General features: G+C 37.7%; 1 protein-coding gene and 1 long non-coding RNA gene across 2 annotated transcripts in view; one reads left to right on the plus strand and one right to left on the minus strand.

Moving 5' to 3' along the window:
• Positions 1-12204, plus strand: part of Nedd4 (E3 ubiquitin-protein ligase Nedd4) — a 74792-nt gene extending 62588 nt beyond the window's left edge. The window contains exon 16 of the mRNA XM_067789602.1: positions 10970-12204. Within this exon, the coding sequence (XP_067645703.1) occupies positions 10970-11072 (103 nt within the window). The 3' untranslated portion in view covers positions 11073-12204. The remainder of the gene's footprint in view (positions 1-10969) is intronic.
• Positions 12205-13650: 1446 nt separating this feature from the next.
• Positions 13651-19610, minus strand: LOC137253151 (uncharacterized). The gene is made up of 2 exons (XR_010953746.1): positions 19516-19610; positions 13651-14020 (listed from the first exon to the last, which is right to left on the minus strand). It is a non-coding gene; the product is annotated as an uncharacterized lncRNA (long non-coding RNA).
• Positions 19611-20285: the final 675 nt, after the last annotated feature.

Below are 20285 nucleotides of genomic sequence, written 5' to 3' on the forward strand. Positions count from 1 at the left end.
GACGACACTCTGGACTCGCTATCTGGTACGAAATGGTTTTCCACGCTGGACTTGAAAAGCGGCTACTGGCAAGTGGAGGTGAAGGAGGAAGATAAAAAGAAAACAGCCTTCAGTGTCGGTGATGGTCTTTGGCAATTTACAGTGATGCCTTTTGGACTTTGTAATGCACCAGCTACTTTTGAGAGACTCATGGACCAGGTACTGAAAGGACTACATTGGAAAACATGCTTGGTGTACCTGGACGACATCATCGTATTGGGCAAGAACTTTGATGAACATCTTAAGAACTTGGAGGAAGTTTTCCAGAGAATAGCTGGCGCTGGTCTGAAGTTAAGTCCCAAAAAGTGTGCGCTGTTTAAAAAGGAAGTCAATTATTTGGGTCACAAGGTAACGACAGAGGGCATCTGCTCTGCGAAGGAAAAAATAGAGGCTGTACAGGATTGGCCAAGACCACAGAATCTACATGAATTGAGGAGTTTTCTTGGGCTGTGCACATATTACCGCCGATTTGTACCAAATTTTTCCAGCGTAGCCCATAGCCTCCATGAGCTTACAAGAAAAAAACAAAGCTTTTGAATGGAAGAAGGAGCAAGAAGTGGCTTTCCAAACATTGAAGGAGCGTTTGTGCACTGCCCCAATGTTAGCATATCCGATTCCAGGAGCAACATTTATTCTAGATACAGATGCAAGTGGATATGCTATAGGAGGCGTTTTATCACAACTGGTCGATGGACAGGAGAAGGTAGTTGCATATTACAGCCGTTCGATTGGAAAACCAGAGAGGAACTACTGTGTTACGCGGAGAGAGCTGTTGGCATTGGTAGAGTGCATTAAACATTTTCACAAATACCTCTACGGCCAGCGATTCCATGTCAGGACAGATCACGCAGCATTGAAATGGCTTCTGCAGTTCCGTAATCCGGAAGGACAATTGGCACGGTGGATCGAGCGACTTCAAAGCTATGACTTTTCCATTGAGCATCGAAAAGGTAGTACCCATGGAAATGCCGATGCAATGTCACGAAGGCCATGTAGTTTGGAATGCAAGCACTGTTCAAAGGCCGAGGCTAAAGAAGACATTATAGATGTCCGGCTAATGACTATAACGTGTACGGATGAATGGGACAAGGAACAACTAAGAAAGTGTCAGCTAGAAGATACAGATCTGTCACATGTTATGCAAGGGCTCGAACGAAACGAAAGACCAAGCAGAGAGGATATGTCAGCAGAGAGTCCCATTGCGAAGTCATATTGGGCACAGTGGAACAGTTTGGAATTGATATCCGGTTGCTTGCATCGAGTATGGGAGAGTGAGGATGGTCAGTGCAAGAAGAAACTTATAGTTGTTCCCAGAAAGAGGATTCCTGACGTGCTCAGCGAGTTGCACAATGGTCCAAGTGGAGGCCATCTTGGAATCACGAAGACACTCGAGAAAATTAAGCAGAGATTCTATTGGGTTGGTTGCCGTCAGTCGGTCACCGAGTGGATTGCCAATTGCGAGGTATGCAACAGAGCGAAAGGGCCCAAAACCCGAAGTCGTGGCCACATGAAGCAGTATATTTCAGGTGCACCATTTGAAAGGATCGCCATGGATGTCGCAGGTCCATTTCCTACTAGCAACCGCGGAAACAAATACGTACTGGTGGTTATGGATTATTTCAGTAAATGGCCAGAGGTATACCCAATCCCAAACCAAGAAGCAGAAACAGTAGCAGAAGTGGTTAAAAACGAATGGGTTGCAAGGTATGGTGTACCAATGGAGTTACATTCTGACCAAGGCAGGCATTTTGAATCAGCTGTGTTCCAAGAACTGTGCAAGAAGTTGGGCATTCGAAAAACACGGACAACTGCATTGCATCCTCAGTCCGATGGTATGGTGGAACGTTTCAATAGAACATTGGAGGAGCATTTAAGGAAAGTAGTCGACAAGTACCATAAGGACTGGGATACACACATATCATTATTCTTGATGGCCTACCGATCGGCAGTACATGACACAACGGGCCAAACTCCCGCAAAGGTAATTTTTGGCAATGACCTTCGACTGCCAGCTGAATTGAAGTATGGGATAGATGCCGATGCGGAGAGGAATGTCAAGAAATCCACTGATGTCTTAGAAGAAGAGCTGAGAGAGATACACGATCTGGTAAGGCAACGAGCAAAGATTATGAGTGACAAGATGAAAGCGAGGTACGATAAAGCAATTAATTCGGAAGGGTTTCAGGAAGGAGATTTGGTGCTGCTATACAACCCACAACGAAAAAAAGGTTTGTCCCCGAAATTGCAGTGTAACTGGGAAGGCCCATACAAAGTTGTAAAACGGATCAACGATGTAGTGTACCGCATACAAACCACTACCAAACCACGAACCAAAATGAAAGTGGTTCATTTGGAGAGATTAGCAGCGTTTAGATCGAGAGATTTGTCTGTTCGGGACGATCAGACTTAGGTGGAGGGCAGTGTTACGAATATTAGCAAAACTAAGGAGTGCTGCCAGCTCTAAGCCGATCTAAGCAGTGACGTGAATGCACATCAATAATTCAATCATTATGTATCTACATAAACGAATCAATAATTGCGTCTACACATATGTACACATTCCGACGAGCAACATTTACATACAAGGCAGCGAGAGATGAGATGTCACACACCGATGAATTTACTTATACGCTTATGTGTGTGCGGGAGACTGTAAACTACAAACACATGCATATACCTTATCTGAGTTGTCACAAGAGAGAGCAATAATTTGTGCACGTAGTTGTGGCTGGCGATTTTGTAGCCGAAACAACTAGTAACTTCTGGAAATCGAAGAGCCTAGAAGTATGCAGCGTAAACTATAAAAGCGATGCAGGCGAGTAAGAAGTAATTCAGTTTGATTTGAATTGTCAAGCAGTTACGAGTAAGACGATATCTAGCGAGCAATAGCACTATTATTTTGAAAGTCAGTTTCCTTTAAGATATCAGTTTGGTTATTAAGCTATTCGTTGCACAGTTTGAGTGTTATTGTGAAGTATTTTAATAAAGGCCATTTTTCCGTTATTCAATATTGGAGTTATTTATTCAACAGTTTAGCGATACGATCCTAGCAAAAGGGCAAATAAGAGGATTTACAAGTAAAAATCGTTACAATATGTTTGCGACACCCGCCCAATGCAGCTCCTGCCATGGACGATGCCACTTTCCTAGATAAACGTGACATTTGTCTGTGGAAAGTAAGATCCTCTGTCCAGGTGATCTCTAATTCAACTTTACTAACTTGGCAGTATATTGCGATTGGTGCTCCTGCTTTGTTGTTGTCAGTCAACTTGTTTTTCTTTGACACCTTCATCAACTGTGTATCTTCCCGCTAAAAGTTTTGTAGTCACTGAAGTTTGTTTGTGCTTCAAGCTTTATTTTGTGGTTTGCGTCTATGCTAAAAGCCTGCGTCATAATAATCTAAGCTGCGTTAGAGCTGCCACCCAGTTTCTTGGAGCAATATTTTTTGGCCCGTTTTTTTCGAACACCATGGATCAAGTCAATGGTAAACGTCGTGGTGACGACCTTAATAACGAGGTTGATAGCGCCATAAAGGTGCAACGGATCAGCGGCTTCTCTCCTAGTTTAATGCAAAGCATGGATCAGCGATTTGCTAAGTTCAACGATCTGATTGCTAAGCAAATTTTGGACTCGGAAAAAGGCTCATCGAATTCGTATGCAAAAAACTAGAAGACAAATTTGTGGTGCTGAAGAAAGAGGTCAGTGAGCTTAATGCAAGAGTTACTCAGCTGGAGAGTGTGTTCGAGCGCGTTGGTTATCTCGAAGAGGAAGTAAAAAAACTCAAAAACAATGCGTCAAAGCAAGAGAGTCATATTGCCGCAAGTGAAGTCCGTGTACACGGAATTCCCTTTAAGGAAGGAGAAAACTTAGCAAGTGTCTTTCATCACCTCTGTTCCACTCTTAGATTGCAACCAATACCTATAATGAGCATTTTTCGGCTACGGAAAATAGACAACAGCGTGACAGATCCGGCCGTAATAATCAAATTTCAGTCGCCGACAGACAGAAACAAATTGCTAAAAAGTATAGGCACCTTTAGGAGCCAAAACAATCCAAACATCAAGGGTCTGCAATTAGTTCATGTGGGCATAAATTCAAATGCTCCGATTTATGTAAATGCTTCGCTGTCTAGGCAAAACTATGCGATCTTCAAGGCAGCGATCCGTCTAAAGAAGAAAAGGAAGGTAGTGGCGGTTTTTTCTAAGAAGGGTCTGGTACATATCAGACGAACAGCCAACGCCAGCCCTGAAGCAATACATAGCTTGGATTTTCTAGAGCGTCTTGAGAATACCGGCGAAGAAAGCGCGAGTTCCTTTCGAGTTGATGCGCCAACGAATAATGATCAATAAATTAATTTCTATGTATGGTATATTACTTAAGTTCTTGAGTCTCTTCGTTTCTGTCTTTATCTCTCCCTATCATACTTGTAAACAATCACTTATGTTGTCTTTATTGTCACGCATCGGAGAGCATTCTTTATATCCCATATATAGTGATGGTCCTAGACTATAGGTTGTCTAGTTCCAAAGACTGCTTACATACACTGTTGCGCGTATTCAACAAACGTACTAAAGGGCTCAAAGTCATCCATCTTAATGCGCAAAGCCTATACAAAAAGCTGGATGAATTGAGATTCATATCTGAGGGTTCTGATATAGATGTTATATGTATTTCCGAAACCTGGTTTTCTTCATGTCACAAAAATGATTTGGTGCAACTAAATGGATATCAACTTTTCAGGGCTGATAGACGTGGTCATGGTGGTGGTGTTGCTATATATGTTAAAAGTAGTTTATCCTGTAAACTTTGCTGCAGTGCTAGTCCAAGTGATTTTGTCGAATATGTGTTCGTAGACGTGTTCTCTGTAAATAATGAAAGGCTTCTTATCGGCTGTGCATACAGACCTAATCGTGGAGTTGACTTCTCTGGCTTTATTGAATTTCTCGAGCCTCTACTTATAAGCTATGATAATATAATCATCGCTGGGGATTTCAACTCCAACCTTCTCGTCGACTCAACTCTAAAGCTAAGTATGGAGTCTCTTGGACTTTTTCCCACCAATTTAACTTCACCTACACACTTTACTGACTCAAATTCTTCTTTGCTGGATTTATTTTTTGTGAATGATCCCCTGAAATTGCTCCACTACGATCAATTGTCGGCATCTTGCTTTTCAAAACACGATCTGATATTTCTTAGTTACAACTTTCAAACGTCACACATACAATGTTCCTTTACATATCGTGATTTTAGAAGCATAGATTACAGTTCCCTTAATGCAGCGGTGGAGTCGGTTGAGTGGAGCTTGATTCGTACACTGACATCGGTCGATGATCAGGCATCATTCCTACAGAACCATATTATTAGGCTTTTCGACAACTATGTGCCAGTGAAACTCAAAGCTGCTACACACAATAATACCCCTTGGTTTAGTGCCAATCTAAAACACTTAATTCACCAGCGTAACCTTGCTTACTCACGATGGAAAAGATACAAAACCCTGGAGGCTCACAACTGCTTCAAAACAGCTAGGATCGCTGCAAACAAAGCCATTAGGTCAGCTAAGCAGAAATTTTATAATAACAAGTTTAGTGCTTTTGAGTTCGAAGGAAACCTGGAAGTCGATTAAACATATTGGTATCGGAAAATCCAAATGTGATATTTCTGTCCTCCCTGATGTAGACATTAATGAGATAAATATAAATTTTGTAAATCTGCCAATCTCAACTGACAATATATGTGCTGATAATTATTGTATTCGCGCTAATGTTGATTTTGGTCCTCTTGAGTTTGCTAGTGTCGATGATTGTGATGTCGTTCAAGCCATTCTTTCAGTAAAGTCTAATGCTATGGGGTTCGATGGTATATGTCCGAAATTTTTAAAAATAATTCTTCCTAAAATCCTTCCTCACTTAACCTACTTGGTTAACTCTGTGCTGACGTCCTGTGTATTTCCCAAATGTTGGAAAGTTGCTAAGGTAATCCCAATCCCCAAGCAAAACAAGGAGTATAGGCCTATAGCTATTCTGCCTTTCCTTTCCAAGGTCGTCGAACGAGTTTTGCACTGCCAGATAAATACTTATGTGCAGAATAATAACCTTCTCACAGATTCCCAGTCTGGATTCAGGTCAAATCGTAGCTGTAAAACGGCGCTCCTATCGGTGATAGAGGATATTCGAGAACAAGTTGACAAAAATTTTACTGCTTTCCTGACTCTTCTCGACCATTCAAAAGCGTTTGACTCGGTCGACCACACCGTTCTCTGCAAGAAGCTGGACAACCTATTTAATTTCTCCAACTGTGCAACAGCCCTAATCAGATCGTATTTGGCCGACCGAACTCAGGCAGTAAGTGTTGGTAGCAGAAAGTCTGACTTCGTCAGTGTTTTAAGAGGAGTCCCACAAGGCTCAATCCTTGGTCCCCTGTTATTTGTTTTGTATATAAACGATTTGCCTGGTGTTCTCAAGTATTGTAATATTCACATTTATGCTGACGACGTACAATTGTATATGTGCTGTCCTAGTGATCGTACCAGTTCATGTATTAATAACTTAAATTACGATTTGTGTCAAATTGGTACGTGGGCTTCTGTCTTAACCCTAAGAAGTCGAAATGTATAGTCATTCATAGAAGGTCACTAGATAAAAGTGGAATGGAAAATTTAATTTTAGACAACACTATTATAGAATACGTTGACACGTCAAAAAATCTAGGTATAGCTTTTAACAAAACCCTGACATGGAAAGATCACATCTTCCGCACAGTGGGAAAAGTGTATGGGATGCTTCGTACACTCTGGCGTACACAATATTTTACTCCGTTACGTATTCGTCTACTAATAGCAAAAGCGTACTTAATACCTACGCTCCTTTATGGTTGTGAGGTTTACTCCAGTTGTGACTATGTATGTAATAGGAAACTTAATGTTGTGTATAACAACATTGCTAGATACGTCTATGGGTTGAAAAGACTTGACCACGTCTCTCAACATGCTTACAGGTTGCTAAACATTTCTTTCGATAACCTTATTAAACTTAAAACGCTCACTACGCTACATAAATTAATATATATGAAGGAACCTGACTATCTGTATCGGAGGCTAAATTTTCTCCAGTCGTCTAGATCTGTTCTCCTTACCCACTTCAGACATCGTATGCTAATATCTGATCGCCAGTTCTTCATTAATTCCATACGTCTTTGGAACTCGCTCCCTTCTAGACTTAGGCTTATAAGCAATGCTCTGCTCTTCAATAAAGAATTAACAAGTTTCGATAATAGCCTAGACAATTAAAATACTGATTCCTTCTAAGCAAATGTACTCTATCATTCCTTTATTTATCTATTTACTATTTATTAAATATATTATTTGTTGTAACCATTTCTTAGCCATAGTCATTAGCTTTAAGTTTCAAGATTAGATTGTTCCTATTTTATGCCTTTTACCGACTAGCACTGTAAAATAATGTTTGTCAAATTGTTGTGCTGGCATGAATTGTCTAATAAATACAAATACAAATACAAATTCTGGTCTCCGCGACGGCAACCCCTCGACGGGTTTCATTGCGCCATGTTGCCAGACCGCATACCCAAATACACCAGGTACCCCAAGCTTACCCAAGGACGTCCAGTCCCAGGGCCACAACATCAGTTGCGTCCTGGCCTTCCACAACCCAGGCGTAGTCACCCGTCACTTACTCCCAGAGTGACGACGTCTCCCCGTTGCTCTTCAGAATTCTGCAGTTAAACTGTAATGGATTAACTGGGAGGATCACGGAGATAGTCGATTTCATGAAGCGGCACAACATCCATTGCGGGCGGACAATAGGGGTGAGATGTTGGCGGATCAAATAGAAAAAACGACGTTCTGCACAATAAACGGAGACGCCCCACACGTATGGTAGGAAGCTATCACAGTTCGCCGGATATTTCAATCGTGAGCGCAGAACTCGTAAACTGCGTCAACTGGCAGCCGATGGTAACACTGGCATCCGACCACTTGCCTATACTTATTTCGCTCGAGCGTACCGCCGACTTCATCGTCACAGAAAAACGTACTTTCATAAACTTTAAAAAAGGAAAGTGGGATGAATACAAATCCTTTACAGACAACCGCTTTGCTGCCCTCCCTATCCCGACTGATGCCCGCCAAGGGGATCGTGCTTTCCGCAAGGTCATTGGATCCGTCTCGGCTCGATTCATTCCCGCCGATAGAATTCCCGAAATTTGGCCCCACTTCCCGGCGAAGGCCGCAAATTTAGCGAGAGAACGTGACCTTATAAGACAGCTCGATCCCGGTGACCCCCAAATAAGGGATATAAACCAACGCATCACATTGCTTGTGGATGAACACAAGCGGACGAAATGGGAGGAGCACCTTAGCGGCTGTAACCTCTCTGTCAGTGTAAGTAAACTTTGGTCCACCGTAAAGTCCCTATCGAATCCGTCCAGGCACAATGACAAAGTTTCCATCGCCTTTGGCGATAAAGTGCTGTCGGATGCGAAAAATGCGCGATCGCTTTCTGCCGACAATATATAATGCATTCTACGGTCGACAAAAATAGACGGAGGGCCAACAGACACGCACATAAACATAAATTCAGCGCGTCACCAATTACCATCACCGCCAAAGAGGTTGAGGATGTCATCGGTCATGCTAAACCATCCAAAGCAGTGGGCCCAGTCGCAATTGTTCCGAAAATCCAGAGCCGTAATAAAATCCTCCTCCACTTGAGAATTCAGCCGTATGAAACAAAAAAACACAAGCGGGTCCTTGGCGTATCCCACAAACAGGCGTCGGACCTTTATGCCGGGAATTGCCCGTGGAATCCAGTACTCAAAGAACCGTACCCAAAACTTGCGCAAGAGGAACGCATACTCCCCAGGGAAACGCGAGTCACTCTAGCTCAACTTCGTTCTGGATACTGTAACATGTTAAACTCCTACCTATCCAGAATCAACCCCGACATAAAAAATGTATGCCCCGCTTGCAATGTGTCCCCACATGACACCAACCATCTCTTTAATTGTAATGTGGAACTAACGCCTCTAACACCCCTTTCATTATGGTCCACCCTATGGTTCAACTATATACAGGTTGGCTCATCTGTAAAGGAACAAAATATGTCTGTTCAAATTGTCAAAATCTGTGTATTGGTGTTGGTGCGAATGGTATGGAATGGAAACATAAAACTTAGCAGTTTTTGTATGTGTAAGTAAAATGTTGCCAATGTGTTGGTTTCATTTTGAGTTTGCCATCTCCTTTTGACAATCCCTTCGACCATGCAATGACATAAATAAAATCAGCTGATGAGATGAGCCAACCTGTACATAATTTAACCATGGGTCCACCCCTGTTGAAACAGCAAGTTTTCTTGGACTCCCGTTAGAGGATATTGATGACAATTTGTGATCGGTCGCAGCTGTTAGGTGGGGCGAAGCACTGCTACAACAACAACAACAAGAACCGTTTTCAACCGAAACAACAATGGCAACCCAGATTTTCCCGTTATGCTAACTTAAGCGAGTCCCTATCAGAAAGAAGTCAACACACTTGTGGCTGTCGCTAACCACTGAAGAAACATACGTGATCGTATAACTCGTCACGTAAAAACATGATTTTCGGATTATGACATACGTGAACGTACTACTTTTATCATAATCTTGGATCGCAACATACGTGACTAGTGATTGAACGTACGCGTTACGTTCCACTTTCATTCGAACACAAACTAGCGATCGTATACACACATATTTCATTAAAAATGTGAGAAAATTGTTAAAGTAGAAGAAAAAATGTAATATAATAACAAATTTCAAACTCTTATTATTAACAAAGGTAGAATTAAAAAAAGCTTAATCCAAGGCAAAAGGAAATGTTGGCGGAATTCGCGTTGGTATCGGCTTGCTTCTCCAGAAACTACCTAAAAGCTTCTTAAGTTAAGCGAAATCTTTTTCAAGGAACTGCAATAATTTATTGGAGCTCAAACAAAACAATAAAATTGGATCCATCGCAGTTATTTAATTTTTTTTTATATTTTTGGCAACCAATTTGACAGTTCAGAATCTATTGTGAGCTAAAAATACAATCCAACCTAATGTGGATCGTACAATTCATTGTGAATTGAAAATAAATACGTTCAGTTTGCTATCGTATGCTATAATCCCATTTTCTTTATGCGTTTGGCGTATCACGTAATTTTCTTTCGTATGGTTGCCGATCCGTAATCGTATGTTACGATTCGAGCCCTCAATTGAGCTATGGCGCGCCGACCACTGCCTTAAGGGCAAATTAATGGTGACTTATAACCATAAAGCCATAACCATATAAAACAGCTGATCGAACCTGCCTTATGGAAATCAATGTAATCGGTTAATGGTGCCATACCATAACGCTAACGCCATAACCATACCATAGCCAACCAATTGGTTTTTGGTTTCTCGCCATATCCATAACCTAAAAATATTTGAGGTGGTGAATTTAATAACTTTTTGTAGATTTTATTCATTGTTTTGGATACGTTATGACTAAGAAACTTATTTTTTTTTGGAATATGTTTGTAATTTTTTGCGTTTTCGTCATTTTTAAGAAATTTTCACGACTTTTAAGTTAAGGCACCATTAATCGATCACATTGGAAATGGTTATGGATATGGGTATGGTTACGACTATGGCGTTAGGGTTAAGGAAGTTTAATTCACACTTAAGTGTTGTACACACACACATCCATTTTCATTTATAAGATTTTAAATAATCTAAAAACCCCACTTATATTTTTTAAATTCGTTTAATTTTAGAACTATCAATAATTACTTAAATATATTGACTTTTCAGTATACTTTAATATGGTAGTTGAATACAATGCAAATTTTAAAATTGTTTTATGATAGACTGATATATTTTAAAATTAAAATATTTTTCTTATTCTTTTCAGCTTTAATCGGCTGGACTTACCACCCTATGAAGGTTATGTCCAATTAAAGGATAAGCTTGTTAAAGCTATTGAAGGTAGTCAAGGATTCGCTGGCGTCGATTAATGACTTTAGCAGCGATAAAACAACCCAAATAGCAACGAAAATTTAAAATAGTTTACAGTGGATTCGAGGCCTTTAACGTTGACTTGTGTACTTATTTTTTTCTGTTTACTATTATACATACTATCTTAAAAAAAAAATAATAATTTTATTAACTTCTCGTTATAAAAACAAAAATTATAAATACCAAATTATATCATGCTACATCCGTGTATAGATAAGTGTTTTTAAATTTAAATTTCTAAATGTTTGAACTAGATAAGAACTAAAGTTGTTTATTTCAATTTCCTTTACATAAATCAAATGCGTGCATTCCAAATACTAAGTGTGGTCTCTGTGTCACTGAAATATACCTATAATTTTATATTATTATGCTTCTAAATTTTTGTGGTGAAAATGTTTTTATTTTGTATTTGGCTTTAAGTCCGGGTTTTCAGTTCGAATTTAAACGTCAGCTAAAGTCGACACTTTGGTCGCTAACAAAATTTTTCTGCTCATCTTAGTTTAAGCGGCAGACAAAGTGGCAGGATTAAATAAGACCCATAAAACGTGCGGAAACATGTTCGTTAAAAACGGTATTTAACTTATGTATCGGATAAGAATTGCGGCTGCCTTGGTGTGGTGGTAGCGTGCTCCGCCTACCACACCGAAGATCCTGGGCTCGAAACGCAACATACGATCACGGATCGGCAGCTATGCGAAAGAAAATTACATAATACGTCAAACGTGTAAAGAAAATGTGAATATAACATACGATAACGAACGGAACGTAATTTATTTTCAATTCACATAATTTTTTTTTTTTTTGAGATTTGATATAATGGCTGGAACGTTTGATTCCACTGCCGGGTAATTCTTCAAACTTGACAAATAATTCAAAAAATATTATTGTAGAATAAGTTCTTGACAAAAATTCCAATCTTGATATGTTTCGAATAATCTTGAAAAATTAAAAATGTTCTTGTGTTCTTATATTATTTATAGAAATAGTTCTTGACACAAATTCCAAGCTTGATATTCTTCTTGTAAATCTTCTTCCTTGTTTTTATATCCAGTGCAAGTTGGCCATTTAATTTTTTAAATATAATGTATATATATATGATATTAAATTATTAAAAAAAAATAATAATAATAATCGGATAAATGAAAAGAAACAGGTGGATACGACAAAAGAAAAAATAAAATTTTTCAATTCACATTATAACATACGATAACGAACGGAACGTAATTTATTTTCAATTCACAATGAATTTTACGATCCACATTAGGTTGGATTGTATTTTTAGTTCACAATAGATTTTGAACTGTCAAATTGGTTGCCAAAACAAAAAAAAAAAAAATAAAGTAAATACCCTGCAAAAATTGTTGGATTACGTGTTCCATTTTCTTCACGTTGGAGTACTCTAACAATACTCCTTTGCAATGCGTTTGTGGACCCCCATCAGCCGATCACTGCTCGTTATTTAACGACCGTGATCACGACACGATGACGATCAAACAGAGTTGGCAAAAGTAAAATATTGCATACAAATAACTGATAATAAAATTTTACTATGTCAACACTGATAAAATGCAACCGCGCACTGGATTATGTTTACATACTATAGTATAGAGAAATATTAGTTTATTCACGCAAATGCTAAATAACATAAGAATATTCCTAGTATAAAATATAAAAGATGTATTGCCCCTCTTCATTTACTTTCATTTTAAATTAAATTCACTCCGATAATTCTTTTCGACACAATTCCTCTAGTACTTTGGCATATGATCCTCTGTGGGTGCTCCATGGAGTACTACAGTGAAAGTACTTTGGAAAGTACTCTCACGTATGTACTCTATGGAATACTCACAAACAAAGCGATAGTGGGATCACCTACTCCTCTCCTAGGACATCGCAATGTTAATTGGAGCACATTTTTTGTATGAATGCAGATTAGTTTGGGAACACTCCTATACTCCTAAAGGAGTATTCCTTATACTCTTTTTGGAGTACTCGCGTTTTTTGAAGGATAACTGCGATGGATCCAATTTTATTTTTATTGTTTCGTTTGAGCTCCAATAAATTATTGCAGTTTCTTGAAAAGATTTCGCTTAACTTAAGAAGCTTTTAGTTACTTTCTGGAGAAGTTAAATTTGAAGCAAGTCGATACCAACGCGAATTCCGCCAATATTTCCTTTTGCCTAATCTTTTTTTAATTCTACCTTTGTTAATAATAAGTTTGAAAATTGTTATTATATTATATTTATTCATCTACTTAAACAATTTTCTTACATTTTTAATGAAATTTGTGTATACGATCGCGAATTTGTGTTCGAATGAAAGTGGAACGTGACGTTTACGTTCAGTCACTAGTCACGTATGTTGCGATCCAAAATTACCATCAAAGTAGTACGTTCACGTATGCCATAGTCCGAAAATCATGTTTTACGTGACGAGTTATACGATCACGTATGTTACGATTTGGCCCCAGGTTCGACCCCCGCGCAAAGCAACATCAACAATTTATTTTTTTTTTTTTTTTTGGGGTTTGGTTGAATGGCACGGACGTTAGTCCATAACGCCAGGTTATATATCAGATTGTTTTTTCTTCAGCTTGTTGTTGTCTTCAGATTGTTCCTGTTTTCCGTTTGTTGTTTTCTTTGTAGAGGTTGGTTTAGTTTTGCCAGGATGAATCTTTACAATGATTGCTTTGCCTTTGTAACGAAATTACAAAGATTGTATGTTGAACGATAGCTTTCATGTACTAAGTAGGGTTGCATTTTTTATATCTGTTTTATTGATTTGGTTTTTGTCTTAAAGCGAAAGCACATATGTTGACTTTTAAGTGCTTTGAATTTATACTGTATCGCGAATGAGATCAGTGGATACGTATGAATGCCCATTTTGGCATGTTCGTTTAAATGCAAGTTCTGTATGTACATATACATATAATTATCGATATTGGTATCTTGAAGTTTTATATTACAATAATATAATTAAAAATGAGAAAAGTATACAAAAGTGTATATTGCTCTTGTAATTTTTGATCACAGATTTTAGAATTTAACTTGTGCCTTTTTTAAAAATGAGGCAAGTTGAGTAATTTTGGTTGTGTTGTTACCACTAAAAATATCTTCAAAACTGAAGTTGTTGTTAAATAAATTGAATTTAGATCTTATATCATTTAGGTTTCTGCATAGGAAGGTTTGGTGATAGTAGCTGTCTGTTTGACCACAGCTACACCGTGTCGAGTTGATTGCCTTTATTTTTTGTAAGTATTGCTTGTCATAGGTATGACCGGTGAGGATTCTATTTATTGTTTTAATTTCTGTAGTAGGTATATCTATGTTTTTGAACCAAGTTTTGTTTTTTCTAATGGGGTATGTTGTTGCGAATAAGTTGGGTTTATCACTCGCATAATTTAAAAATTCTTCATACCAGTCATCATGAATATTAGTTTTTATTAGCTTGAGAGCTTCGTCAATTGTAAGTTTAAAATTTTTATTCGGACTATTAATCGTTGCTTTTTTGGCTATTTCATCAGCTTTTTCGTTGCCTGGGATACCTTTATGGCTAGGTATCCAGACAATGTGGATCTGTCTAAAACTATAATTCATGATGTCTTGATGAATATTATATACAATGCTATTGGTTGCTTTTGGGTTTAGGAGTGCTTGGCACGAACCCAAACTGTCCGTAAATATCACCAGTTTATCACATTTGTTATTTATGGCTATGTTGATGGCTTCTTGTATAGCCATCAATTCGCCAAAAATAGATGAGGATTTAAAATTAAAATTAAAGCTATGTTCTAGATTCGAGGAATAGTTATATATGCCACATCCAGTCGTGTTGTGTGAAAGAGATGTATCGGTGAACATTATGTGAAAAAGATTGGCTCTGTAGTCGTTTAGAATGCTTGAGAAATTGGCCTGAACACTTTCACTTGTCATATTTGCTTTCTTTCCAGAAAACAATTTATCTAGTACCACCAGGTCAGAAACTGGACACAGTACATGGGGATTCACCACGTCAAGGCTGTCAAGAATCGCAGAGAAATGATTGTAGGTTTTGGAGTAGCTAGAATTGAGACTAGCATTATTGCAAATGGAATCTTTGATAGGATCATCATATGCAAAAATGTTTACCAACTCTTTAGCTGTCAGCCACGTTACACGTTCAGAGGCAGGAAGTTCATTTGCAATTGCATAAAGCAGGGGAATGGGTGTGGAAGGGGTGACTCCTAAACACCTTCTTAGAAATTTATTTTGCAAAGTAATTATTTTCTTGGTACTTGAATTAGGGCTATTGGATGCCGTGGTACCACAGTATTCTATTTTTGATCTAATTAACGTTTTATATATATTTAAAGCTTTTTGTGGATGTAGCCCTGATTTAATATTGGTGAGATATTTGAAAAAGTTAATGTTGTTGTCTGTTTTTTTAATTACAGAACCGTAATGATCTTTGATTGTGAGGGAACTGTTTATGATTCTTCCCAAAATTTTTAAGTTTTGAACTTGTGGGAGTGTTTGGTTGTGAACACTAATTTGAATATCTTTTATCGGGCCTCTATTTAGGTGCATAATTTTTGTTTTACTTGAATTGAAGCTTAGGTTCAGTTCAGAGCACTTGTCTGCAAACCGGTTTAAGGTATATTGTAGATTTATCTTGGCGGCATCTATGGTTTCACCAGAAGCAACAAAGAAAAAATCGTCTGCGAATTGATATATTTGAGTGTTGGTATTAGTAGTATCATGAAGTTTGGATGTATAAATGTTAAACAGTATGGGAGATAGACAGCTACCTTGGGGAATTCCATTGTAAATATTAGTGACCTCCTTGCCTATGTTAAGAGTTCTGAGGGCTAGGAAGTTTGTTATCCATTCAATGTATAGCTGATCAATTTGTAGTTCAGAAAGCATATCTTTAAGAGCGCTTATGTCGACGCAGTTGTATGCGTTGGATATGTCGGTGGAGCAGAGAATTACATGTTTTTTATCATTTTTTGATACACTGATATTGTGTAGGATGTAATTTAGACATACAGAGCATGATTTGTTTTTCCTGTAAGCAAAGGAATTTTTGGGAAGGCAATTGTTGGTTTCTAGAAAGTTGTATAATCTGTTTTTTATACATGAATTAATAATTTTTAAGAGTACAGGTATTAAGGAAATCGGTCGGAAATTTTGATATTGACTGAGATCAGCATCTTTTTTTGGAATCGGAACTACTTTAATTGCTCTCCAATGGTCAGGAATTTGATTTGATAAGAAAAGGTCATTTAGTATTGTTTTTAAATTGTTTAGTGTCAGCTCTGGTAACGCTTTGATCATATTGTATGAGATGCCGTCAATACCCGCAGCAGAGTCCTTTTTTTTATTGGCCAAAACTAGTTGGATTTCTTCAAATGTGAAAGCTAAGTCAAGGTTTGGTTCCACTTCAGTGTTTATTGCAAGTCTTACAGAGTTACTTGGTACTTGGTCATTTAACATATTCAAGAAATCTTTATTGTAGTTATCACACCATGTTTGAGAGATATTTTGACTGAAGTCACCTCTAAGGGCCTTTACAAATTTCCACGCACCTTTGCCTTTACTCAGATCTAATTCTTCAATTTTATTATTGAAATTGTTTTTTTTTGCCCTTTTCACATCTTTTTTCCATTGTTTTTTGGTTGTGATTAAATTTTCAAAATTTTCGGGATTGGGGATGAGTTTGGCCTTCTTGAATGCCACAATAAGAAGTCTGTATGACTTGTTTATTTCCTCATTCCACCACGATTTGGGGATTCTGCTATTCTTAACAACATATGTAGCATCTTTGATTTCATCTTTGATTTTTTCTTCAAAAACACCTAGAGACGAGTCGCATTCGAGTTCACTTAGTGACTTGATGAGTTTTTTTTTGGAAATGAATTTAGTGATGTATGTGCTAATGTTGTTAGTTTCTATTGTAATAGGAAAGTGATGGCTTCCTCCAATTCTGGTTTGATCTACAGAAAATTTGTATATGAAATTGTTATTGACGAAACATAAGTCGAGTACTGATCCGTTGTTTGTACGGATGTCACTTTTAAATGTGTAGGTGCCATCATTTATATTGGTAAAGTTGGATTGTTGTATGAGATGATTTAAATGCTTTCCCTTATTTGACTCACATGTGTCACCCCAAGCAGTGGATCTTGCATTAAAATCACCAATTAAAAAAACATTGTTGTATCGTTCTAAAAAATTTAAAATTCTGGAAATTTCACCAGTGAAGTTACTGGTATTTATATTTGGAGGGAAGTATACGCTGCAAATTATTATGTTTGGACTTAAGTTTTTTGTTTGTATAATTAAAACATCATATTCACTATTGAAATTAATTTTGCGGAATTTGATTTCTCTTTTGACAGCTATGGCTACGCCACCATAGCCATCATTCCTATGTTTTTTACATAAATTAAAATTGAGTATTTTTCTATGAGATGTGGTTCTGGATAAAAATACTTCGCTTAAGCAAGCGAAGTCAAAATTGTATTTGTTTAGGTAAAATTCTATTGTGTTTATATTAGCTTTTAATGATTGACAATTATATTGCATTATTTTCATGATTTTTGAAGGGATTTGATTGTTGAATATGGAGGGTATCTTTTTGAGCAATTATTGCTTCAAATTGGCCTTTGAGGCCTTGAATTTCTTCAAGAGCGTTGGAGTTGTTATGTTCTAGAGATATTTTTTGGGAGATTTTAATTAATTGATTTATGAACTTTTCAAATTGGGATACTAATCCTTTTTGGTATTCAGGAGAGTTGAATACAGGATTAATTGGATTTTTTTGTCTAACTATTTTGGGAGGAGATTCTCTGGGAGGTGGGGTTTTGTATCTTTCATTGCCCTTTTTGGCCACATGGCTATATTGTTTTTTGGTGAAATTTCTATTTATTTCAGTGTCTTTATCAACAATATTTAAATATTCATTTTCCAACGCAGGGAAGTCTGTTTCCTCAACTTCAAGAATTTCAAATCTGTTACCACCACGAGGGTAGTACAAATCCAGTGCCTCCTTTCTTGTTAGCTTCTTGACAGCCCTGACGCGGGCAATCTTTCCTTCTTTTTCCCACTGTGGGCATATATTCCTATCTCTGGCAGAGTGGCCCTGATTGTTGCATAGAATGCAGGTGTTAGATTCACATTTTGTATTTTGACATTCAGCTTTACCACATGTTAAGCAACGTGTCTTCGTTTTACACGACATCTTTGTGTGACCAATTCTGCCACAATTTTCACATTGTCTGAGGGGAGGAATGAAAAACTCAACATTTAGCTTTGTGTAGTTGTATATAATGTGGGTTGGAATGTTATTTCCTGAAAACCCAATTTTTAAAGTCATAGTCGCAATATACTTGTCAGTGTTGGGGTCTTTTCGTGTAAATCGTTTCACCGACACTATAGGTATAGTCGTGATTGCTTCTTTGGCAACATCATCATCTGAGAAGCAGAGTGGTACTCCTTTTACAATTCCGTATATTTCCAAGGCAGTTCTTGGAATGAATGGTTTCAAGTCTCTTTGGATGACACGTTGGTCTATAACAAAGTTATTAGCATGATATGTACTTTTGAAGATAATTTTATATAACGTTCTTCCAATGGCTTGGATGTGGTCAATGTCTTTTATACGCAAATCTCTTATTTGACTGAATAGTGTGAGACCATTTGTCATTTTTTCATTTTTCAATGTGGCATGTGACGAAGAGTCTACTAGCACAAAAATTTCACCTTGGAAATTTTGAGGGTATTGTATTAATGGTCTGTCCTCATATTTTTGTCTTGCACTGTTTTGTGCATTACCTATATTTGTGGTTGTAACTGTACTTATGTTTGGGTTCGTGCCCTTAGCTGTGTCTGTTTCATTTCCTTCCATTTCTACACTACCACTAGCATTGCCTAATGTCACACTACTATTGTTGCTTTCTTCTTTCCCGCCATTTTTGGCGTTTTTGGCGCCTTTTTTGCTTTCATCATCCCCAAACTTCAATTCTATATCCATGGCTTGAGCCATGTTGAAATTAACATTAGAATTTTCATTTGCTTTGATGGATGCAACACTCGATTTTTCATTGATTTTGGACATTGCCTTGCACATGGAATCCTCACCTTTATATTTCACCAAACCCTCACTACTAAGCTCAAAGAAACCAGTTACATTTTCATTTTTTTCTATTTTAGGTTTTTTGTTAGCTCCGGTTGCACTAGGTGCATCCTTTGCATCCGTGGACGTCACCGACCGTCGGGTCGGCGACGCCATAGTGTCTTTAAGATTTCTAGGTGCCTTGTAAGACACCTTTGCCTTTTTTTCTTTGGGCACTGTAATAAATTGCTTCTTTCTTTTTTTTTTGTTATTAATTTATCCAAAAGTATACTATATATTTTTTGTCACACAACCAAAATACTCACCAATTTAATATATGTATCGTACACAATAAATTCAACGTGAGAACAGTTCTAAATATATTTGTCACACACAAAACTTTTCAGTCACTAACACGCAACACTTAAAGAAAAACGCGGGACGATCCACTTTACTCCACGATTAAAGTCCGAATGATCAACAATTTAGGAACAAGTTTTTCTAAGCGGAGTCGGACCTTGCCCGTGATTTGGCAAACACTTCGAGTGTATTTTCTCCATTAAAAGCTTCTAAGTGAAAACCCATCTGCCTTGCAAATGCTGTTCTGAGTCGGCGTAAAACATATAGGTCCCGCCCCGCCAATTTGTAGGAACTCTCAAAGTATTCACGATATGAGCCGAATAATGCTAAAATGACCAAGGCATATTCCGGAAACGACTCCGAAATCAAAGCTTAACCCTCTCCTTCTTTAACTAAGAAGCACCTGTAGGCAAAAATCAAACTATGACTTTGTTATTTGAAATGGTATCCGCAATTACCCTGCTCTTTGATAAATGTGTCTCAGTGGACTGTGAAGGGTTGATCATATGGCTACATTGTGCTTTAATACACACAAACTTGAACATATTTGGCAATATGAAGTTTCTCATATAGATGCCAATTAAACTTCCTTAACCCTAACGCCATAGTCGTAACCATACCCATATCCATAACCATCTCCAATGTGATCGATTAATGGTGCCTTAACCTAAAAATCGTGAAAATTTCATAGAAATGAAGAAAACGCAAAAAATTTCAAGGATATACCACAAAAAATAAGTATCTTAGTCAAAGCGTAT

The sequence above is a fragment of the Eurosta solidaginis genome, chromosome 5 (genome assembly GCF_040869045.1).
Source record: "Eurosta solidaginis isolate ZX-2024a chromosome 5, ASM4086904v1, whole genome shotgun sequence".
In the NCBI taxonomy this organism is placed as follows: Eukaryota; Metazoa; Arthropoda; class Insecta; order Diptera; family Tephritidae; genus Eurosta; species Eurosta solidaginis.